The following is a 25,867-nucleotide window of genomic DNA, read 5'->3' on the forward strand; positions in this document are numbered from 1 at the left end:
TTTTTTTTTTCAGAATATCTCGCTTAGTTTCAATGTAATCGACATTTAGTATTGCTCATTTTAAAGGTCTTTTCAAGCACTACAAAAGTTATTAGTATCATTATACACCTAAAATCGATAGTTTCTCTGTTATTTCAAGTGTTGAATACACCGATTTGAGCATGCAGCAAAAAAACAAACTCTTCTTCCCTACCGTATCCCTCTTTGTATTTTAACTAGAAGATTTATGAAAGAACGAATCTCTTTGATTTTTTATAACCTACAGAAATAGTTTATATAGTTTTTTGTTAGATGCATAGTTTTTAAGGTATTCGCAAAAATCCGTCCGAAAAGGTGTCATTTTTCAATGAAATTTTCAACCACGAATAACTCAAAAAGTATTGAGTCTTCAAAAAATAATTATAGAACAGTTTTTGCTTAAAATTAGGCTCTCTAGCCTCTTCCGTGGCTATTTTAACCAAAACATTTTTCACCCCCGAGAAGGGGTGGGAACCACCCCCAAGATAAAAACGCACATCAGCATAGGGTAGACTTTGTTTCTTGAGCTATTCCCTACTTACTGTAAAAATATCAAGTAAATCGATGTAGTAGGTTGGAATTCGGAGCCAAATACCCTCATTGACTGCCCTATGAGTAAAATTTAAATAATTGAATGAATCGCTGTTAAATTTTTGTCACATATTAAGTACCAAAGAATCCTCATTTGACAAAAATTTCAAAGCTGTGCACTTATTTTTACAATAGTTATTGTGAAATTAATTTTTTTTATATTTCGACCTTTTTTTCGAAATTGTATTAACAATAAATGAGTGTATTAAACTTTGTAATGCGCCATTTTAAAGCTTTTTCCATTCTCTCGAAGATGTCTGTATCAAGAAAACCATAAGTCTTAATGATTTCCATTGATTAAAAAAAGGGAAAAAGGCCGTCTTTTGACACTAAATTGTTTATAAATAAAAATGGCCGTCAGATCCTACGCATGTAATAGTTACAGTTTGTTCTTATATGTATTACATGTCGAAAAAACCCTTCAGTACCCTGGCTGTTGAAGTGTCACGAACAGGGTATATTTTTGTCTTATTACCCTGGCCTATTATAACAATAAATCCTATTCTTTCTTAATTTCTAGATATGAAACTAATTTTAGTAACATATATTTTAGGTACCATCACAGTTGATATCTTTTAAGGAACTTCAGACCAAAAATGTTAAATACTATCTACCTCAAATACCTCAAGTAGAAGAAAAACACGGAAAAAAATATGTATTGATCAAAAATAGTCGTAAAGGCACCATAAAAAGAACGATACAAAAACGCAGAACAAAAGATAATAAAAGAGAATACAACGACAGTATTGACCGAAAAATTATAAAAAAACTGCAAGGTACCAAAGTTAAATGGTCAAAGGCAGAAGACGACATTTTGTATTTGGCCAAGGTTATAGATATCTTTTTAAACAGTGACAAGGTTTACAGAAGGCAAATTGTACCTCTTACTCTTATTCGGGATATTTTGCACAGGGTTTCTCCAGAAAGTAAATATAAAACTTCAAGGTGAGTATACAGTGTGTTTCAAAAAAGGTAACACCGTCTCTAGTATAAGTAAAAAACTGAGAACTAGTTGGGGTTTGCTTAGTTTTTTTTATGAACATCCAAGATTTTTTACAATTTGTTTTACAATGAAAACAATAAGTAAAATTGCTTGTAAGGCAAAGTTTTCAACCTAATAGAAACATTAACAATATTGAAAAATATTAAAAATATTACTAAAAGATTTTTAATTGAAAACTTATTGGTCTATTTCCCTGGTAACACCTCCATGGCTTCTAAAAATTGCAAGCCAGATGGATGCTGCAGTGAAGACAAGGAACAGGACAGGAAAATTACTTGTCTTTACAATGACAGAGAGATGTAAGGTCCAGTGACCAAAGCATCACGACACACATTAGCTTGTTTACCGGTGAAATGCGCACTGATACACGAGTACGAAAACTAAAACCAGCACAGAACACAATGTCTGGACGCTGCTGGCGTATCTTCTTCTGCTGTAGGCTCTGTCAGGATCGGTTAGGTAGGTCCAAGGGATCATATCGCTTCAATTTCTTCGCTTGTTGGTTGTTAACCCATTAATGCCCAAAATTAAAATTTTATCAAAATGAAAACAAAACTTCAGAATGAAATATAGAGAGGTTGTTTTTAATAGCAACGTGTAAAATTTACTTTTTTTTTCTTTGTAACTGTTTTTTTTTTGACGTATGATATATCATACGCTGGGCAACGAAGGAAAAAATATCATAAGGCATTAATTTATTTTAAAGTTTTTACAACTTATGATATTTAACGAAACATTGCTCGGGATGAAGTCCTACATTACATTTAATGCACCGATATTAGGTGCCCTTGCCACATTTGCCACACCATCATTGGTTTTCAATTTTATCCACCAAATGACTTATATTATCCAAGCGAATTTCCTCACCAACATGTTTTGAGAAGATTTGACGTACACCACGTAGCGTTGGAATGTATGATCTGAAGCTGTCAGCAGGGCCTCCACAATTCTCTGGGAAAATTCTAATAAATAAATTGACTTATTTTGCGGTAAAGAAGCCATATGTTCAGTATTGCCCCATTCAAACAAAATCTTAATGTCGCCCAATATATTTTTTATATTGAATGCAAATACTATACAAAGCTCTTAACTTATCGAATAAATCTACACCACCCATTCCCTTGTTATATATTTGCACAACGTTTGGTTGAGGAACCACCATCTGTTTCTGGACCATTACATCGGTTACAACTTCCTATAGTAAATACATATTTCTGAAATTGAAATATTAGTTGCCATAGTAACTTTATTATTACTTACCATTCCAGCGAATAAAAGTGAGCCATTAGGTTTATTCTAGCAAACAGTCAAACTAGTCAGAAACCGTCAGCAAACAGTTGGTCAGTGAGAGAACATAATACAGTCACCAGTGCTATCCCCTCTACTCGTGCTGGTCGACTATTCGCTGATGGTTTCAAACCGTTTGAAACTGATGCTAGAACAAACCTATTGTTTTTCGGTATGTAGAGCATGAAAAGTTCCACGAATTTTTTATCTCTTTGAGTGGGGTTCTTCCAATCCTGTCTTATCTAATTTTGCCGGTACAGTGAATCTCTTGATCCCTCAAACTTGTCAGTAAAACTAAAGATGTAAAAAAATTAAAAAATACCTATGTAGATAACAGATTCCTGTGGTATAATAAAAAGTCTACGCAGCTTTTCTGAGACGAAACTTCCTAACGAGTTACCCTGTAGTTTATTTCCACTTTGACTATAGGGATGCAATTGTGCAATGTAACCTTTACTGGTTGCAATACACCGGAGTTTATATCCATAATGGATGGGTTTTGTTTTCCCCGAGTAGACCGCTGCGTTAAATTACGTCCATAATACGGCTCCATCACTTCTTCTACAGAACAACTTCCAGTCACTACTGGAGGTAATAACGAAATTTAATTTAGATTTTCGTTGTTTGGACAATGCAAAGTGAGTTGAACTTCGTTACACTGTTCAAATTTTCTGTTCTAAAGTATCGTCATCTATTAAACTCATTTCTACATTACATTCTACATTAAACTACATTTTCAACAATTCAACACATCCTTGGGATTGTTAGGATCATACTTTTTCGTCATTTTTTTCTAAAATCGAAACAATGTTGATTAGTTACCACGAGTGCCCAGCGTATTATATATCATACGCAAAAATCAATAATCTTCAAAATACTCACGGGTATAAATTTCAGCAATATTTATATCACTATTCGATATTTAGACGCCTTATTAGTTAAGTACTACAAAAGTTTTCTCAAAATAAGTCAAAAAAGTCCTATAAACTCATTTGACATGCAACTGGTGCACTATAATGTAACCTAAGAAAGCTTAGCACAAATCTAATCACGCTTTACTGCCAAACGACAATAAATTTTTAATAATACGATAAACAGTTACCTTCTAACATCTACTCTGTGCCCTATATTAGGACAACAACTATTGTTTACTTTTTTTCTGATAATTAGATGGCGAAATATGTAGCAGTGTCTTGCGTATTACATAAAATACGGTGGGCATTAATGGGTTAAGAAGATTGTGCGCCTGGGTATTAAGATGCACCCGTAATAGACGAAAAGGCAGCGCTGAAAAATCTCTTTGAATTTACTAAAGCTAGATTTTTCATAGTTGATTACTGTGAGTGTGTAGAGAAACATACTGCGGTCGGTCAAGCGAAACGTAGAACAGGGGTTACTGAGAGGGTATCAAAGTTGTTTTCCTACGAAGGTAATTAAATCCATTTACTAAGGCTGAAAATCAGTACACACATTCTAAATTAAATATAAATAAAAGTTATTGTAGTCGGTCAGCTGTATGACGGGACAGAGCCGGTCGGTCGGCCCCAATAGTCGATTGAGGAAATGAAGCATTTTGGCTCGCAATTTTTTCGTCCAGCATGGATTTACTTGAAATTTTCACAGCAGGTAGGGAATAGTCCAACTAGTCCATTATTCTCTATATTATGCCGCTATCATACGCTAAAACCTTGGGGGTGGTTGCCACTCCATCTCGGGGGTGGGAATTTTTTATTACATTTTAATCATGTAATTCGATGGAAAAAGTGATTCTAAGAAAAAATGTTTTTTACATTTTCTTCGTAAAACTAATATTTTTCGAGTTCGCGCTTGAAAATAACAGTTTTTCGACGAAGAAATCTACTTTTTTAGATAGTTTTTTGAGAATACATCGAAAAATATTCCATGTATTTTTGACGATAAAAAGTTTCTTCAAAAATGATTTTGTAGGATTTTTAAAGAGCTATAAGACTGTGTAAATGAAATTCCGTAAGATCCCTTAGTTTTTAATTGAGGCGGGTTTAAAGGGCTCGAATAAGGGGGTGTTTGCTGGTAAATAGAGGTTTTAAACAGCTATATCTGGCTAACTATTCACTGTAATGAAAAGCTATGCACAGGGTAATTTTAGTGATTAAAAAAGCTACAATTTAATAGTATATAATTTTTTCGTATCTTCAGTATTTTCGGAGATATTTTTAAGTAAAAGGTGAAAAATGCCAAATTGCAAAAAATCAATTTTCCTTGAAACTCCAATGTTTCCAAAATTAGGCGTTTTAAATAGGTTAAACTCCTTGAGTGTATTGATAATATAAATATAAAAGGAACTACATAAAGGTGAAGACCAATTTTGAATTAGAATGGTAGTTAGGGGGTTGTTTTCACTGATTTTTTCGTAGAGAAAAGCAGGTACCAACATTTTTTTCTTGGAATCACTTTTTCCATTGAATTACATGGTTAAAATGTAATAAAAAATTCCCACCCCCGAGATGGGGTGGCAACCACCCAAAAGGTTTTAGCGTATGATAGCGGCATGATATAGAAAATGATCCTTGGACTATTCCCTACCTTTTGTGAAAATTTCAAGTAAATCCATGCTGGACGAAAAAATTGCGAGCCAAAATGCTTCATTTCCTCAATCGACTATTGGGGCCGACCGACCGGCTCTGTCCCGTCATACAGCGCTGACCGACTATAATAACTTTTATTTATATTTAATTTAGAATGTGTGTACTGATTTTCAGCCTTAGTAAATGGATTTAATTACCTTCGTAGGAAAGCAACGTTGATACCCTCTCAGTAACCCCTGTTCTACGTTTCGCTTGACCGACCGCAGTATGTTTCTCTACACACTCACAGTAATCAACTGTGAAAAATCTCGCTTTAGTGAATTCAAAGAGATTTTTCAGCGCTGCCTCTCCGTCTATAACCTATTTTGATATTGTTCAGAAGATTTTTTGCACTCTTCAGAGACTGTGAGTACCTGAAGATCTCTATGTATTGCGTCGTTATGGATATACCAAGGGGTATTAGCGATTGTTCTTTTTTGTTCGACCAAGAGTTTTGGATTGAAATGTTTGTATTTTCATAGTAGATTTGCTAGCTGATCCCCAGAGCTGCGAACCGTATGTCCAAATGGGTTTTATTATTGTTTTGTATATCAACAACTTGTTATCGACCGAAAGGAGAGTTTTTTCCCAATATCCAATAAAGTTTTCTGTATAAAATTACCAGTTGAAGTCTTTTCTTCCATATCGTCGCTGATTTGCAAAAAGGTGCCAAGTGACATTTTATTCAAAACAAGGGTTATGTACAAAAATGATATGTACGAAGGTTCTACCTATTCTGTAAAAAGGGGTCAAGTGTATTACTTATTGGTGTTGAGATAGTCTCATAATTGTTTGGTGCTAAGTAACATTTTTTTAAACTGGTTGTGTAAAAAGGAGCTTAATAGATCCACTTAGTAAAAATATAAAAATGTTACTTGGCACCTTTTTGCAAATCAGCTACGATATATGTTTGGTCCAAGTTAGTCATTTGTCAAGGTGAATACCTAGATATTTTACGTCATCCTTTTGAGGTAAAGGATGTCCATCGAGGTTAACTCGTGGACATGTACTTCTTCCTAGAGTGAATGTAATGTGTGTGGATTGTTAGGGGTTTACTCTAATTCTCCAGAGTTTAAGCCATTCATTTGTTTTGTTCAGATGTAGTTGCAGTGTATCATGCTATTATTAGATTACGATGAGAGGCCAGGAAAGCAGTATCATCTGCAAATGTTGCAAATGTTAGGTCGTTGCTTGTTGGTAAGTCAGACGTATGCTCCATCTAATTTACTTACCGTTGCACGTCATCCTCGTCATAGCCCGTGACGTCACATGATACCAACACGGAATATTTAGGCGGTAGGTGTGTTCTTTTTTAGAATCACTTTGCCGAGTACACTGGCATTACAGCCACTAGATATATTTTATTATATACGCGTAGAAATAATATTTAAAGATTTCTATTAATGTTAATTTAAAGAAATATACAATAATATGTTTAATTTAATTTGTATAAATGGATTATAAAGCGTTTTTATAAAGCACCTTTGTTCGGAATACACTGTAACTATAATCGAACGAAGGTAATATTTTGGCATAAATTGGTAACATTTATTTGACAGTTGCGGTGATGACACTTCATATTTGTTTATATTCTTTACTAAAAGTATTTGTTTCATTATATTTACTGTTTTTATTATGTACTTTAACGTAAGATTATAACTTAATTCTTGTTTTCTATTTCTAAAGTTTTTATTTATTTACATTGAATATTAATTTGTTTTGCTGTATAATCCACTTCCGCAAAAATTATGTGATGCATTTGATTTAAAATGAATTCAAGAATTTTCTGTAATTGGGCAACAATGTCAACTTAGATCTCTAACGTAAATAATGACGTGTAACGGTAAGTAAATTAGACGGACTGTATATATCAAGTACAGGATCGGTCCGAGCACACTACCCTGAGGTACACCAGATAGGATGGGGTAGAGTTTTGTATATCCACTATATTTTACCAGATATCTGCTTTCTGTAAGGTATGATTGAAGCAGTTTGAAGTAAGGGTACTGTAGGTTTTTTATAATTTGTACAGAAGTCCTGTGTGCCACATCTTGTCAAAAGCTTGAGAGGCGGCTAAAAAGGCTGCAGTGCAGTATTGGTCGTTTTCGAGACTAGTTCTTATTGTTATGTATAGTCTGTGAAATTGTTCTATTGTACTATGTTGATTACGAAATCCGAATTGATGGTCAGGTATGAGACTCTTTTCTTCCAATATTGGTTTGATTTTTCTTAACAAAAGTTTTTCAAACACCTTAAAGATGACTGGGAGTGGACTTATCAGTCGGTGTGAGTTGACATCTTTTGGATCTTTTCCAGGTTTTTGAATAAGTATAATCTGTGCCACTTTCCATTGCAACGGGAAGTAGTGCAGACTTAGCATAGCATTGAAGATCATAGTGATTATTCTGTAGGAATCGTTGGTTAGTTCCTGAAGGACCTTACCCGTTATGAGGCCGAATCCCGGGGTCTTATTAGGTTGTATCTCATTATTTATTATCTGTTTTACTTCTTTAATTAAACTTGGAGATTGTAAGTTCCATTTGATATGGAGCATCAAGAATAGAATGAAATGGTTCTTCTTGTTCTAATGGCACTACTCTACTAAATGGACTAAATGCTGTCGAAAGATGTTCTGCGAATATCTCGGATTTCTCTGTGTCTGTTCTTACCCATTTACCTTTGGCATTTTTGAAGTTATACTTCTTTAGGCGCGATTGAGATTGAGGGTGAATTTATATTGATCTGCGCGCATGCGCACACCGACAGTTTGGTATTAGTCTTTATACGGGCTCAGATTGGGTGTTGAAATGATCTGTCAATTTGTTCAATATGGAGGTTATCGGTAAACAAAAATGTTGTATAATATATTAGTTTTTATTGTTGTGAGCACAGAAATAAAATCAAATTTATAATTATAGTGACTTTTTAAATAGTTTTGAAAAGCCACAGGTACGTAATTCGAAATGTTTCAGTTGTATTCCAATAAAAAATTATCTTCATACCTATTTGGAAAATGTAAAAAAAAATAATGTACTTACCTAGTACTTGCTATGCTATACCCCTAGTAGGCAATGCTTTAATTTACATAATCTGATTACGAACAAACTTTCTACAAATTTTCATCTAATGTATCGTTTTCTTACTCTATATATTGTTGTATTTTAATTCGACAAAAATTCATATAAACAAAATGTCAAAAAGTTATTCAGTTTGTGTATATTCCCACATGACGTATACGCGAAGGTGGTGCAGTTTGAAATCGCTCCGACTCTCGTACGGCGGGATACACGGGAGGTAGGTTCAAGCACAATGCAAGTTATATCATTTTTTTATTTTTTTTTTATAGATTTTATGATTGTAAGTATATTATTATATAATTTTTTTCAGAAAATACGTATTTAATTAAAATTTTTGGCAACAATTATTGTTCAGAAATCATTTGTGGCATTTTTCAATGTGTTTGTGTGTGTTTTATTCTTTTATTTGTTTAATTTTTGGTATTGTTTTAATAAAAATTTTTGAAAAGTAGTAGATAAACTGTTTAAAGTATATTGATTTCGTTGAAATCATATAATAGTAGAAGTATAACTTCTTACGTGCGTACAAAGTACACACATTCTTTTTTTAAGGAGGTATGGCGTCTTTTGGCCCTTTTACTTTTCTCGTCGCCTTCCATAGCGAATACTTAGGGTATTTGAATGGAGTCAGAATTCCTAAGTTAAGTTTGGATCCCCCTGTTTTTTCTTCTTTTAATAGATTTTAAACTCTTCTGGTAATTCTGCTTAGATTTTCTTTGTCAATAGGTGCGTGTGTGCTTTGCCATTTTCTCCTAAGTTTTCTTTCTTCTTCAATCAAGTTTTTTGCCCTCAGAGAACAATTTATGCTTTCCTTCCATAATGTTTGTTCAGGTGTAGCACTCCATCCCGCCTTTTGTATGGAGGTATCCGTTGTTGTACTGCGTTTTCAATTTGTATTTCTGTTTTAAGTGGTAAATTCTTTTATATTTGTTTTCAGTCTGGTGGGATGTAGAGTAACATTACGTTGTTTTATATGCAGAGTGAAAACTTAGTCTTTTGCTAGCAGTTGTCGCTAGGGCATCTATGCCATTTCGTTCGTTGCAATCCGTGACTGTACGCCGGGGTTTGTTTTGGTTGGATCAGAGAGAGCAGCATATGTGCCTCCTGATGAGAGACTAATAAGTTTCGAAACCGGTAGAGGTGCTTGCTGCACTCTCTGATTGGACTAGAATATGGTGCGGCTGTATTTTCGTTTTGTAATGAAATTGAAAATGGTTATTCATTTTTGATCTTTGATATTTGTTCTGTTAATGCACTTCGGAATATGTTCCAATTTGTTTGATTATTGGTTAGGACTAGAGGCTTATTTCTGAGTATGACTTTGGAGTAGGGCTTCCAATCCCGCAGCCTGAGTTCAATCTCGGTATTTGCGGAACTACGAATTTTCAATCCCGCGGGATCTCGATATTTGCGGGATCCCGCATATTGAAAATAATCATATTTATACGAGTATAAGGCAAATAAAACAGTAAATTAATCAACTAACTCCACATTTATTTAAGTATTACTATTAGGTTTTTTCTTCACAAAAAAACAGTAACAAATACTGCAAAAACAAAAAATCTATCTTCTTCAAAAAATACACCAACGAAATTTTAAAAATCAACCAAAAAACCCATTTTCAACTGAAAATTAATGTAGTTTACTAATTTAGTTGCTATATTACTTAGCTATAAGCATAAGTTATTATTATTTAGCTAAAGGTTTCAATTAAAAATGTTTGCAAAGGAAACACAACATATTGGATGGTATGAATAAAAATGGAGTATAAACTCCGAGTACGTTCTCATGAGTATGAGAATAAAGTTAAAGTTTATACTACATTTCATATGAATAAAAATATGTTCATGTGATGAGTTTCTACTCACCGTACCTAAGAGTAGATACTACCGCGTGGAGTATGTACTTACTCTAAAATTTGGAGTATAAACTACATTCTCATTTTTATTCATACGAAGCAATATCTAAATCAAAACTGTCATCTGCCAAAATCCTGTGTATTTTAGACACAATATAGCCAGCAGCAGAAAATGTCCTTTCGACTTCCATACGTCGACGGTATTCCTTTTTAGGCTTTATATGTAAATGTAAGATATTTTCCCATTGACTCCCAAGATTCATAGAGAGTCATTTCTATTTTAATAATGGACTCAAGTGTATTAGCTCGAGATGGCGACGGGCAAATAAATATTACATGCTGACGATATAGTTAACTCCAACTCCTGTTGCAATGTAAGATCAAGATCGGAACCCGATGATGGAACCTCTACATTGTTTCAAGTGCTTCTTACTTGATTAGCCTCTTCGTCATCATTGCTCTCAGATGAATTTAAAAGGCTAAAGTTCATTCCAGTTACAAAATCATTAATTTCTTTTCGAAGTAAACTTTTCGGTGGGAGATGAAAAGTTTCATCGTCACACTACGCTTGGTAACTACGAGGCTTTTGGAGATAAATCAGTAGTGCAGTCACATTTATACGTTGCGTCGTTGTAAAATACGGCGCAAAGACAAAGCTAATTCTGAAGCTAACCTTGAATAATTTTTTTCCAGTTTTCTAATAATTTTGAGCAGCAGCAATGTACACTTTTTTCAGTCCCGCAAATCCCGCGCCTGTAATCCCGCATCACGCGGGATTGGAAAATGACGCGGGATCCCGCAATACCGAGATCCCGGTATTGCGGGATTGGAAGCCCTACTTTGGAGTATAGGTCAATTAGAAACATCATCAAATACTGCTCTGAATTGGTCTCACGGTTACGCTTATTGTCCGAAGTGAGCAAACGCAGCACCCATCGCGCCGACAGCTTTCTGATGACCAACATTTCATGTAGGATATGACTCACGTGGTCTTTTGAGATGCCTACTGTCTCATCTATCTCCTACATCATCCCTCATCAAACACGGATGTCTGATCACGTTGACGGTCCCAGATGTTCCCAAAGCAATTTTTGACCATCGCCATCGAAGGAGAAGAATCCGTACACAGCATCAAAGCGGTCTTTGCTTCGCGATTCCTGTGCCAAAAACAAGAATCGAGAATGTACTACGCAATAGTACATTTCTGTTGCGATAGTGGCGCCATTGGGCGGTGATGCCAGGTACTTACCGGACCGCAATCGTAAATCTAGACAACTCATAAACAAACAAAAAACCGTGAAAAGCCTATTTCACTATAATTACAAAAGTTTATTGATATTTTTTAATGTAGTTAACCCTTTCCACTATTGCTAAACTTTTTATAGGTCAATTCAGCGCCGATGGAACAAACGATCGTTTAGAGGATTGTACAAAGTATTGGAAGAAAACTGCATGAATTTGTTGAAAATTAAACCGATTAATGATACATTTGGACAGTTGATTAGCAGACTCGGCACTCAAGATCAAAAAACTAAGAAGATTTTTAGACTTAGCGAAGACCAACTTTGTTCTGCATACGTAATTTTGGCATCCTATATCATGAAGAATCGAAAGAAAGTCCACGATGTTTTACAAGGTTTGTGTGTTTTTTTTAATGATCGGATATTTTCGGCCTAATATCATATAATATTATTTATAAAGTCAGTTGAAACAGCCAAGCAAAATGGGTGACGGCAAATATTAAAAGAATATAATGTATCATACATATAGGACTTTTCAACGTTACTCATTTGTTTCGAGCTTCCGTCATATGTCGTATAATCCGTGTATAATGTTAATATACGACATATGACAGAAGCTCGAAAAAAATGAGAAATGTCCTATTGCAAGACATGAGCGTATCATTTTTTATATTCAAGTATAGATTAATGAGGAACGGAATACTGGCAACTTTAATGCACGTAAAATGGTCGTAAAGTACATTTAAAAACGTTGTCAACATGTCATATTTAGCAACAAAAATAATTTAATTTCATACATTATGTGTCAATGAATAATAATAGGATATTAAAATAGAAAATTCTAAACAGCCAAGCAGCAGCGTTTCTTATCTGTACATGACATGTAGTTCAGAGAAATAAGGAAAAAAAATATCGTGTTGGTGACACATCCCCCTCCAGGCTGAAACCAAATTTTTTGAGTAATATGGTCATCTATAATAATAACCTATATGTTTCCTGCAGCCGATTTTGATGATATACATAGTTATAAACAAATGAAGATCAAAAAACGGTAAATTTTCGCTTTTTTCGTCTCTTACTAAAAAATTGGGCATTTTAAACAAATTTGAGAGTAATAAACTCATAAACCGTATAAAAAACTTCAATATGGCGTTCGCTGAATATGTCTATCCTTATTGGTTACTTAGAAAATTGCCAAATAAATCATAAATTTTGAGTTTTTATAAATATTCATAACTTATGTAAAAATTAACTTAGAACCTTCTTATTACATGGAATGCTGAGACTTATGGTGCTTAAATTACACCCTAAATTCCAAAGCAATTGGTCAAATAGTTTAAAAGTTATTTAATTTGTTTATCCAAAATTAATTTTTTTTGCAACACTGTAAGTCAGAAAATGATGAAGTTACAGTAATATTTTGGATAGTTTATGAAAGAAGAAAATTTACAGTATTAATTTAATTTAAAAAAAAATGACAAAAAATAATTATAGATATTGCAAAATAATTTTGCAAAAACATGTGAATTAAAAAAATGGGGGGGGCTAACTTTGTCCCTAAATGTCCTAGAACAGTTGTTTTTCTTTCTAAATGTGTATAAAAATTCAGTCTTTCTAAATATGAAAAAATAATTTTTCTACGGGTAACGGTTAAAAAGTTATTCTAATTGTTTATAAGTAAGCAAAAAATGGACATGTTTTTGCAAAATAATTTTACACTGTTTAAAATTTTTTTTGTCATTTATTTTTAATTAAGGTAATAGTATAAATGTTCTTCTTTCATAAACTGTATGAAGTATTATTGTAACCTCATAATTTTCTGACTTATAGTGTTGCAAAAAAAATGAATTTGGGAAAAATAAATTAAATAACTTTTAAACTATTTGACCAATTGCTTTGAAATTTAAAATATAATTTAAGTACAAGAAGTCTCGGCATTCCGCGTAATAAGAAGATTCTAAGTTAATTTTTACCTAAGTTACGAATATTTATAAAAACTCAATATTTATGATTTATTTTGCAATTTTCTAAGCAACCAATAAGGTTGGACATATTCAGCGAATGCCATATTGAAGTTTTTTATACGATTTATGAGTTTCTTACTCTCAAATTTGTTTAAAGTGCTTAACTTTTTGGTAATAGACGAAAAAAGCGATAATTTACCGTTTTTCGATCTTCATTTGTTTATAACTATGTATATCATCAAAATCGGCTGCAGGAAACATATAGGTTAATAATATAGATGTCCATACTACTCAAAAAATTTGGTTTCGGCCTGGAGGGGGATGTGTCACGAGAAAAACCTTATTTCTCTGGACTAATGTAATGTAGGTACACCCACCGACCATCTCACCGATTTTGAATAACATATCCATGACGACTTTATCTCTCTCTATCTCTCTCTCTCTTTCTCAAACCATTAGCGAACGTATATACCGCTATTTCTTGCAAATTACTACCAACATAAACAAATCTAAAACAAACTAAAAGTCAAACAATTTCAACATTTCAACAATTAAAACTTTAACAAATTTTTCCTCATATATTAGTTTTTTCGCTACCGTCAAGTTTATCAGGAATGCACTGTTGCCAAATAAAAAACATGTATTTACCGCCTACTCTGTTTCTCTTTGTTTTTAAGAGTGTGAAACAAAGATAATCATCTGTAATACAAGTGTCAACGTCATTGTCTATAGAAGGTCATGTCAGATTTTTGTGTTTTTTTCTTCTATCTTTTCTGTCTATCTATTTCTTTTATGGCCTTTGCGAGCTGTGCCTATTTAGCTAGCAACATTTCTTAAAATTAACGCCTAACTAAACCTACCATACAATAAAACGATTACGAACCTAATCGACCAATCAATGATAGGTTAGGAAAAATGAAGTTGGTTAAAAATTAAACTGTCGTTAAAATATAAACTAAAGAAATAAAAGATAATTTGAAAACAATAATTTGACATTATAATTAGCCTCCAATATTATGGCAGACGTCAGTTACCATTTAAAATATCACCAAATATAATAATGACGTCATTTAATCTCATCACCAATTCTAACTAATAAAATGCTCGCTATAATAGGAATGACATGTAAAATCTGATTATTCCCTATATATTTTTTCAAATTTAGAATATGACAACAAGGTGCAAATATTACGTGCATTCCTTAGGGAGCGTTCAAGTATTACGTAACGTGATTTTTGAAGATTTTTAACCCCCCCCCTCCCCTACGTAACGCACTCTTATGGGAGTTTAACTATTGCGTAACGCAATTTTTGAAGATTTTTGACCCCCCCCTCCCAACCTACGTTACGTAATACTTGAACGGTCCCTTAATGTCTGACTTTTCCTATATTACCTTAATTTCATGTATTCAAAATGATTTTTACACTACACTAATACATTACTATTTCAGGAAATTTGATAGCTGAAGATTATCTATCCAAAGAAAATTTAGTAACCACTGAAAATAGTTTAATCGATGCAAACAAGGACAACAAAAAATATTATGATCCTAAGACACCAGATGACATAAGAAGAGATGTTTTAAAGTCAGTTATACACAGTTCGCTTTGCTGCAAGGATGGATCACTCTGTAAGTTGTAGACATCGTCGACCTAATATGTAAACTGCGTAACTCCATTTATCCGAATTTTACAGGAGGCACAAAAAACTATCGCTCTGAATATGACTATTGCGAATACTACGTATGCTTTTTCTCATGAGGATCTTTCAGTGCGTCACAGTTTTTCGATTTCTTTCTAACGCATTAAATTGCATGCGACAGAAAAAAACGCACGTCGGTGATTACATTTCGTCGGTGACATTTATAACATTTATTCTAGTTGTCAATAGATGGCGCTATAATCGAAAAAAAATTATTTGCGAATTATATAATTGTTTTGGCCTCATTAAATTAAATTTCATTCGAAGTACCTGGCCTATTTACTTGCCCAGATATTGTACTAATTTTTTTGTTTTCTCTTTAATTACCTTTCGTTAGTAGTAACTAGTAGTAGCCTCAGTAAGTAAGAACAACTCAAATTGTTAAGTCGTTTCGCATAGTTATCCAGTGTCGCCAAAAAACGCCGGTTTCAGTTATAGTAAAAAATAAATTAACCCTTTCTCCCTCCTTCCTTCACCTTACTAATAACTGAAGACTTCTCGACCTACCAGTTAAAATAATGTAAGACTTTTTTTTGTTAATATTTTCCTACAGTCCGCTTTAAATTTGATTGCGTAATAAACCAGCATCGCCTAATCGCCACCCCATAAGTTTGGCCTTCTAGCCGCGATCTGTCTTGAATCAATTTCGTTGTTGTTTTGCCGGTTCAAGATCTATCGTATTTTTCGCGCTGGATTAATTTATTTAAAATTATAATTGCAATCGGTATAGTATATTTTGTCGTGTTAAAATCTAATTAAATCGTCGTGTAGGTATCTTTTTTGTCGTGTATAGAAAAACCTTGTTCTTCGGTCGACTATAGTTAGAACATTGAATTCGTGTTTTTGCTTCTGAACCCATCGCTTAGTGAAATCGATTTTGATTAAGTAAATATATTTGATTTGGATATTTTGCAAACCTAAAAATAATTTGTTTGGATTTAGTTTAATAAAATTTTAGTAATTGTTGAAAAAATATATACACCTAACTACTATTCTTGACATATTTTGGTTTTTGTTCCATTTTATTTCTTCATCATTGATAATTTTTTGAAAGAATTTCAATATTTATTATTAAACATGCCTAAAAGTCAAAACGAACTAAAATTGGAGCGATTATGCTCTAAACGTGAAACTATCTTTCGTAGGGCTCAATTATGTTACGATGCCGGGTCGGCCTTAGAAAAAGATCCAGAAAATGCCTCAAAAATGCGTAACTTTGCAGTTAGATATAGTACTTTCGAAAAAACTCTATCAGAATATGAGGAAATTGTTCAAGATATAGTTATATTAAAACAAGAGATGGAGCCAGATGCTGGCGTTGCTTACCATACGCATTTAGATGCATTTTATGATCTCTATTCCAATATTGAATATTTAGCTTCATTATTAATAAATAAACCTGCTGTTTTGAGTAATAATCCCAATAGTACTAATAATTCTAATATTAAAATTTTCAAGCAAAAATGCCCAAATTTGAATTAGTTAAGTTTGATGGTGAAGATATATCTCTGTGGCCTGTTTTCTATGAAAATTTCAAACAATTTGTTCATAACAAAATAGAATATCCCAAGTCCGATAAGCTACAGTATTTGTTGAGTTGTATTTCCGGGAAAGCCTTGAAAAGCTGTAGCTCAATAGAACCCATTCCTAATAATTATGATATTATTTGGAATATGCTTGTTGAAAGATGTAATGATAAAAAATATTTGTTTAATCTCTATATGGATCGAATTGTCAATTTTCGCGGTTTGCAATGTAATAATCCATCCTATTTGGAAATATTTTTGGAAAAGTTTGATACTAATGTTTCGGCACTAAAACGATTAAATCTCGATAATTTAGATGATCATATTTTAACTTATTTAGCTATGTTAAAATTACCACAAGATACCATAGATTCATTTGATTTAATAAGAAATAATAATGATTTACCCGCTTATGATGATTTATTGAAATTTTTACGCCAACGTAGTAAATCTCTTATTAAAAATGATAGATCAAGGAATTCCAAAAATAATTTTTCGTTTCAAAAACCGAACAAATCGTTTTATTTGCAAGAACAGAATAAGTATTCCTCTATAGATTGTGTTGTTTATAAAAAAGGCCCACATTTAATCAAAGACTGTAAGCACTTTTTAGGGCTACCATTTGAATCCAGATTTAAATTAGTGAAGGAAAATAATTTATGTTTAAATTGTTTTTCTTCAAAGCATCGAGTATCCAATTGTCCGTCAAAATTTTCTTGTGTTGTGTGCAAAGCTAGGCACCATTCCAAGTTGCATAAGCCAAATACTACTCGGCCTAATGAAAATGTTCCATTTCCCTCCACTAGTACTGAGCCTACCTCTGGTTCTTTTGATAACCCTTCTAGTTTACATGTCCGCCATTCTAAAAATATCCCAAATGAATCAGAATCGAGTTCTGTTAGTCTGTTTGGGACAATAATGGTTAAAGTTGTTGATAAATGGGGTAGTGCTCACAAGGTTAGATTTTTGTTAGATAGTGGTTCTTCTGCTAATTTTCTTACTTTTGATTGTTCCCGAAAATTAGGCCTAAGTTATTCGAAATTAAATTTGACAGTCTCTGGTATAGGAGGATCAACCACCCCGATAGTAGGTAAAACCAACATTGTTATCTTTTCCCATTTTGATAAAAAAATACAATATCCTATAGAAGTGTTGCTTATAGACACAATCTCTAATAAGTTGCCAGATCAACCAGTTGACAAAGATTGTATTAACAGTATAGAACACTTGAAATTAGCTGACCCGAATTTCTTTTTTCCTGGCAAGATAGATGGTATTTTAGGCTTATCTGTCTTTTCAAATATCATTGGTTGTAATAGAGTGTCGTGCGAAGATTCTCTATCAGCTATTGAGACTAGTTTAGGTTATGTAGTCATGGGCTCAGCTGCACCAAATTTTGAAAAAATCCACACATATTTGTCTTTCGTCTGTAACCCTTTGTTGAATTTAGATTCCTTGGTCGAAAGAATGTATGAATTAGAGGATTTGCCCACTGTTACTAATAGTTCATCAGAAGATGAAATTTGTTCTTTGTCACCAGGTCACCCTGTATAATTTCATAACTAAATGTATCTTTTTTTTTCAGCCCTAACACATAGTGTTTTAAGAATTTACCAAAACTATACGGACGCTCTCCTTAGAGAAGCTGTCCAAGAACTCAGAGAAACCAACACCATCACTTGTAGAAAATGGAAAGACCGCAAAACAAAAATCTGGGAAACTCCATTTGCGCTGTCTCAATACTACGTTTTTTACCAGTACTGTACGTTTAGTAAAAAAACAGCGCAAGAAGCTTTCGCCACGTTGTTTTCTATTATTCGAGATAAAGGAAAACATTTTGATGTGGAAGAGCAAATGGCGAAAAAAAGATACGGAGAGCTGCTGGGGGTGAACGAATTGTTTTCCTTTAATAATGCAATAACATTCGTATTTTATTTGCCACATAATACAGTTATACTTAACCCAGAAATTGAGAATCACGACGAGCTAGCCAATGAATTGGCGCTTAGATATCAATTGATATTGAAGTCGCTACAGAATTTGTCAAATGAGAATGAAATTGATTTGGAAGACGAGAACGATACGTTTAGGTAAGATTTCGTATTTTTTATTTGTTTAAATTTGTGTTGACAATCAAAACATACATACTAAAATAATTCAGAACCTATTTTCGCATGGCATGTATATTTTTATACACCTTGTAACGTGAAATTTTAACCTTACCTTGCTAATAAGTAGTATTTCTTGCTACGAGGTATATTCCAGATGGGAAAAATGGATGGACCATGCTGCGCAGAGTTACATTTCCACGGATAATGAAGTCTTATGACAGAAATTTTAAAATGTACGTCACCCATATTAAGAAATTCGTGGAAATGTGTCTCTGACATGAAAATGAAAAAAAAATTCTCGGTCATATTGACCGCGACGGCTTGTGTGAAAGCTACTTTCTCCGTCACATTGATCGAGGCGGAAGTGAAGGAGTTAAATAGTTTTCGCCAGCACTGTTAGTGGCAGTTTTGTGCATTTAACTTTTTACAAGAAAAGAATAAATTTTACAAAAAAAGAACAAATTTCAAACCACGAGAGAGCGCTACCAGAGGTAACCTTTAAATGTCGCATCAATTTGTTCTTTTTTCAATGACCTCTTGCGTAAGCAGTCGTCCAGGCGCAGAAACTTATATATGTATTAAATATTATAATTATAATGAATAAAATGAAAAAGCATAATTACTTTTGAAATTAATTTCGACTCGATTCAAGTTCTCTGTTTAACCCAGGTATGACAATACCAAAAGGCACCGTTAAGAAAATATTCCAATTTACAGATTGTACTATCGGAGGATTAAAAGAGCGCTGCAATGGTGCTTAGAAAATCAGGTTCAGAAAATTGCTATTTTGACAGATTCTCAGTCAGTACTATTGGCATTACTTTCTCACCCAACAAAACATTATAAGAACATTATAATATATGACATAAGGAAAATTATTCAATATCTGGGAAAGCTTGACAGAAAAGTTCGTTTCATTTGGGTGAAAGGACACGCTGGTATTATTGGCAATGAGCATTTAGATATAGCAGCTAAGGACGCGTGCCATTTAGAAAATATTATCTATGAAACAGACGCAAACGATCTTTTAGCGATTTTCAGAAATAAAATCAGAAGCGATTGGGAATCATTATATACAAGTATTAGTGAAAAATCGCAAAGTCACTATTATAGGATACATAGAGATTTGCCAAAGAACATTCCTCATCTCACCTTCCCTGTATCCAGACGATATTCTTCAATCATTACTAGGTTGAAATTACATCATGGTCGTTTTCCGGCACACTTACACAAAATAAATATAATAGCCTTTATGTTCTTGCAATAATATGTCGATAGGTGACTTAAACCATATATTTTTCGACTGCACTAAATATACACTTGAAACATTGGAACTAATGACGGAATTAAATAATATAAAATTTCCTCTTCCAGTAAATATTTCAGCACTCCTTGCTTCATTTGATAAAAGAGGCTATGACATATTAGTTCATTTTGTGATTAGGACGAAAGTAGACATTTGATCTTTCTTACATTACTTATAGTCTGTGGCAAATAGACTTTGTCTGATGCCAAACATACACACACACACACATACTATCGGAGGATGGAGGGAGACAGATTTAAATCAAAACGAAAACGTAGATTTTCTTATTTTACTAATGCCGTACTCTGTATTAGAGTACACAGACTCGTTTCATACAGGTTCTCTGAACTGTAAATTGGAATATTTTCCTAACGGTGCCTTTTGGTATTGTCATACTTGGTTTAAACAGAGAACTTGAATCGAGTCGAAATTCATTTAACTTATTCCCCATTAGAGGGCGTTCTAACCATACTGCGATATAAATAGTTTTAATTTATATCGAGAAACTACGGTCGTGTTGGTGTAAATTTGTCTTCCTCAGAGCCTCCTTGACAACAGGTACACCTAGAAATAGTACTATCGGAGAATGGAGGGAGACAGATTTAAATCAAAACGCAACCGTAGATTTTCTTATTTTAATAATTACTTTTATTATTAATTCTGTGTATTCGTTCAGTAATCAGTTTACAATAATATTTCAGTTCATAATTTGTGTTTTTCTAGATAAATTTAATAAATTTTAAATTTTAATTTTTCCCGTTTTTTAATATTTCACATACACCAATTTTACAAGAAAAGTACAAGTTTTAAATCGCGAGAGAGCGCTACCGGCGAAACTCATAGCGAATAAGTAGTTTTCAAAAGACTGTCTATTTTAGTTGGTACTTGTGCGGCGTATTAATTATTAATGATATAGCTTTGGTAACTAATTCACTGACTGGGGTTAACATCATCAGTTATGCGGATGATACCAACATTCTAGTCACAGAAACATCTGATCAAAATTTGCAAAATAAAATTACACAGATACTATCCACCATCAACAGTTATTTCTTATCCGACAAACTAGTTTTGAATGAAGAGAAATCAAAGTATATGATTTTCACGTCAAATAATTTATTAAACCATCAAGCCACTATACAAGCAGCAATAGATAAAACAGACTGCACGAAGCTGCTGGGGGTCCTTTTAGATAGTAATTGTAAATGGTCAAACCACATTTCTAATTTGAAATCCAGATTAAGTAGCGCATGTTATTCATTGAGAATTCTTTCACGTCTCTTTAATACATCAATATTAAAAACAGTATACTTTGCCCATTTTTACTCAATAGCCAAATATGGCATTGAAGTCTGGGGTTGTACCTCTGAATTAGAGCAGATATTTGTACTTCAGAAAAGAGCTATAAGGATAATGTATAAAATGAAATTTAGAGATTCTTGTAGAGGCATCTTTAGACACAACAATATTCTTAAAATTCCTGGTCTGTATACATTTTCGTGTATAATGTATTTACATTGCAAAATTTATGAATTTAATAAATTTCAATTTAACCATGTTTATTCAACAAGATTCAGAGACAATCACGTTATGCTTCCACAACATCGTTCTGTTTTGTTGGAAGGTAGCACACATTATGCAGCCATAAGTTTCTTTAACAAATTGCCAATAGATATACGAATGAATTTACATCAGCCAAACTTTCGGAGGTGTGTACATCAATACATTTGTGAGCTAGAGCCATATTCTAAAAATAACTTTTAAGTATGTTTTATCGTATTTATTAATTTATATACTTTTAAGATGTATGTCTGTAACTTTGACTTGTCTCATACATGTACTTTGTATAATGTCGCATGTGATCAATAAATTTGACTTGACTTGAAACCTCTTCGGTGTAGTGGAGAAGTGTAGGCTATTCTTTTTTGCAGCGGTTTTTTGAACTAGTGTCTTCTGTTTTACAAAATGGTTCTTTGGAATCAACAATCAACTGCTGCTAAGTAAGCAGCTAGGTTCGTAGCATTTTAGTCTTTATTGGATTTATTGGGTGACTAAAGTCCTATTCTTGGGTAAGGTGGATATTCCTCTATGTCATTTATCATTTATATGTCATTTATAGCTTGCTGTGTGTCTTTGCTGCTCTCGTGACTCTTTTCCATTTCTTTCTGACCGTGCACTGAATTGTTCTTATATCTTCTTCTACATCATCCAGCCATCTTCTAGTTAGGCCTTTCTCTTCACCTAGGTCATAGTGTATCTAAGTAGTTATCCTTCTTGTCATATCTGAGTATGCGCATCTCTGTATATGTTCTATCCATCTTAAGCGAAGAAATTTTATGTATCTGACTATATTTTCTCCGTTTAATTCTGAATTCCAGCATTTGTTTTCTTTCTTCTTTCTCCCTCTCTTGTTACATTCGGGCCTAATATCGTTCTCATTATTTTTCATGCAAATTTCAGAAGGCTATCTTCATCTTTCTTGTTAATCGTCATTGTTTCCATTCCATATGTAACAACAGGTCTTATTAAGGTCTTGTATGGGTTCATGTTTGTTCACTTACTTAGAGTCTTGCTTCTCAGCAGATTTCTATCCATTCCATATGTTTTTTTGTCCTTTTAGAATTCTGAAATTATTTTGAAATTATTATCTGGGATCATTTTTGAAAGATATTATTGATGGATACAATAGATATAGTAAAATATATTAAACCTTACTAGTACTGTCGCTAAGGGGGTACAACGGCCTCCTTTATTTAGATGGAATTACCCAAGTTTTTTATGTATTTTGAGCCGCAGGACACGAATTTTTTTGGTAGCAGTTGGTCCGGATGTCGATAAGATTGTTAAAAACAAAAAACTTGCAAAATTAAAAAACAGCGATTTTGCGCAAAATAAAACATTTTTTGTATTTTTCAGGTCATTCTAAGCAAAAAATGTCTTTACAAGTTTTTTCGTAGGATGCATAGTTTTCGAGATTAACTCGTTGAACTTAAAAAATCGAAAAATTGCAACTTTTGAACCCGAATAACTTTTGATTAAAAAAAAGAATGTGCGTGTACTTTATACGCACGTAAGAAGTTATACTTCTATTATATGATTTCAACGAAATCAATATACTTTAAACAGTTTGTTTATATTTAATTTAAATATTAAACTAATTTTAATACTTACTACTTTCCAACAATTTTTATTAAAACAATACCAAAAATTAAAAAATAAAAGAATAAAACACACACAAACACATTGAAAATGCCACAAAGAAATGATTTCTGAACAATAATTGTTGCCAAAATTTTTAACTAAATACGTATTTTCTGAAAAAAATTATATAATAATATACTTACAATCATAAACTGTATAAAAAAAATAAAAAAATAGTAACTTGCATTGGGGATCGAACCCGCTTCCCGTCGATCCCGCCGATCGAAAATCGAAGTGTTTTCCCACTGCGCCACCTTTGCGTATCTGTCATGTGGGAATATTGGGATCGTGCAAGTTCGGCAAAGCGACCCCTATTTCTACGCTCTGTACTATTATTCGCACTTTTAATTATATTGGCCAATTATATTAGTCCTGGTGACTGGATAATTGTCAAGGCCATAGTCCAAAAAAATAATAAGAAAAAATAAGATTCAGGTTATGTTATGAAAACATCAACAATTGTATGTAGTAAATAAAATTAGTTATTAAAATGCAGTACTGCAAGTAAAATACAATTAATTAAATTTACCTTTATATAATAATTGCATATCATATCAATTTTGTGGAGCAATATATAATTTTTCTGCTTCATTGACAGAAGGTATGAAATATACGTCAATTTGACAATTTCAATTGACAATATGAATTATTTAAGATAGTTGCAATATTTCTCCGCGACTCGCGCAGGGTCGTTTCTCGTTTCCCTTTCCAAGTACTTGCACACCGCGAATACACCAACTGAACGTTTACACCATAAACTTTTGATAGTTGTTTATTACTTATAATATGAATTTAATAAAAATTTGATTTTTGTGGAATTAAAGGAATATTTTGTGGAATAAATTTTGTAGAAATTTTGTTGGTGATCAAATTATGTAAATCAAAGCGTTACATATTATTTTGGTAGATTGTATTTTTTGGTAGATTATGTAATTTTTTATTAGGATACTGAAACATTTACAATTATTACGTACCTGTCGCTTTTAAAAACTATTTAAAAAGTCACTACAATTATAAACTTGCTTTTTTCTCTGCCATCACAACAATAAAAACTAATATACACAACATTTGTTTATTCATAATCTCCATATTGAACAATTATTGACAGATGATTTTAACACCCAATCTGATCCCGTATAACGTTTGAGCGACTAATACCATACTGTCGGTGTGCGCATGCGCCCGGGAAAATATAAAGAAGTATAACTTCAATAAAATAGCAATTCTGTTTACAGCATTTGAAAGTTCAAGTTAAATTATACCCGTTTTGATTATTTGCATTGCTAAAAATTATTTTTTTATTGTTAAACAAAGCAATAAACAAATAGTATTTGAGCGTTTTGACTCGTGACCAATGCATGTGTTTTAAGACATGCTACGTAGAAATTGCCGGTTTGCAGGCGATTGCACTTGTACCTACTCGTTCGATTTTAAATGAGAGGTGCATTGAAAATATCCAGTGATGTGGGACATCACTGAAAATATCACTCAAGCACTATGTGTTTATAGCTTTGTTGAACAATAAAAAAAATAATTTCTAACAATGCAAATAATCAAAATCGGTATAATTTGACTTAAACTTTCAAATGCTCCAAGCAGAACTGCTATTTTATTTTTTAATCAAAAATTGTTTGAAAGTTCAACCGCGTTTATCTCGAAAACTACGAATCCTACGAAAAAACTTGTAATAACATTTTTTACGAAGAATGACAAAAAATACAAAAACATGTTTTTTTTATAAAAAAATCGCTTTTTTGTAATTTTGCAAGTTTTTTGTTTATAAAAATCTTATCGACATCCGGACCAACTGCAAAAAATTCGTGTTCTACGGCTCAAAATACATAAAAAACTTGGGTAAGTCCATCTAAATAAAGCAGGCCGTTGTACCCCCCTGGCGACAGCACTATACAGGTTGTCTGTAATATCACATATTTTCTGTGTAATATTTATACACCTTCTATGTAATAATTTTAGATCTAAAACAATTCAAGAACTAGAGGAAGATAATCAAGTTGATGACTCCGGCGAACAAAGACAAGATTTACAAGATACTCAATCTAATCTAGATCTAGCCATTGACTCCGGAAATAACGAAACCATAGACCGTTTAAAGACTTGGATCACCGATCGTGTACAAACGGACATTGAAAGACGAAGTCCTAGTCCAGAGTTTATGGACAAAGAAGTTTTGCCTGCATATATCGATCCGTATTCCGATTTTGGTAAGGCTACCAGTAGTACACAAGACAAAGGCGAGTTGAGAAAAACTAGCTACAGTGAACGAGCCTCGAAGCAAATTCCTACGGTAGAGGAGATTAAAGAAGGTAAGATTTATTAACCTCTTTATGCACAGTTTTTTTTAAAGACCGGCTAAACAGAA

General features: G+C 33.0%; 1 protein-coding gene across 1 annotated transcript in view; it reads left to right on the forward strand.

Moving 5' to 3' along the window:
- Positions 1-25,867, forward strand: part of LOC114328978 (general transcription factor 3C polypeptide 1) — a 148,252-nt gene that overhangs the window by 97,815 nt on the left and 24,570 nt on the right. The window contains exons 14-18 of the mRNA XM_050647879.1: positions 1,163-1,554; positions 11,823-12,073; positions 15,093-15,272; positions 18,455-18,959; positions 25,462-25,811. Coding sequence (XP_050503836.1) covers positions 1,163-1,554; positions 11,823-12,073; positions 15,093-15,272; positions 18,455-18,959; positions 25,462-25,811 — 1,678 coding nt within the window. The remainder of the gene's footprint in view (positions 1-1,162; positions 1,555-11,822; positions 12,074-15,092; positions 15,273-18,454; positions 18,960-25,461; positions 25,812-25,867) is intronic.

This window comes from Diabrotica virgifera, chromosome 3, assembly GCF_917563875.1.
Source record: "Diabrotica virgifera virgifera chromosome 3, PGI_DIABVI_V3a".
Lineage (NCBI taxonomy): Eukaryota > Metazoa > Arthropoda > Insecta > Coleoptera > Chrysomelidae > Diabrotica > Diabrotica virgifera.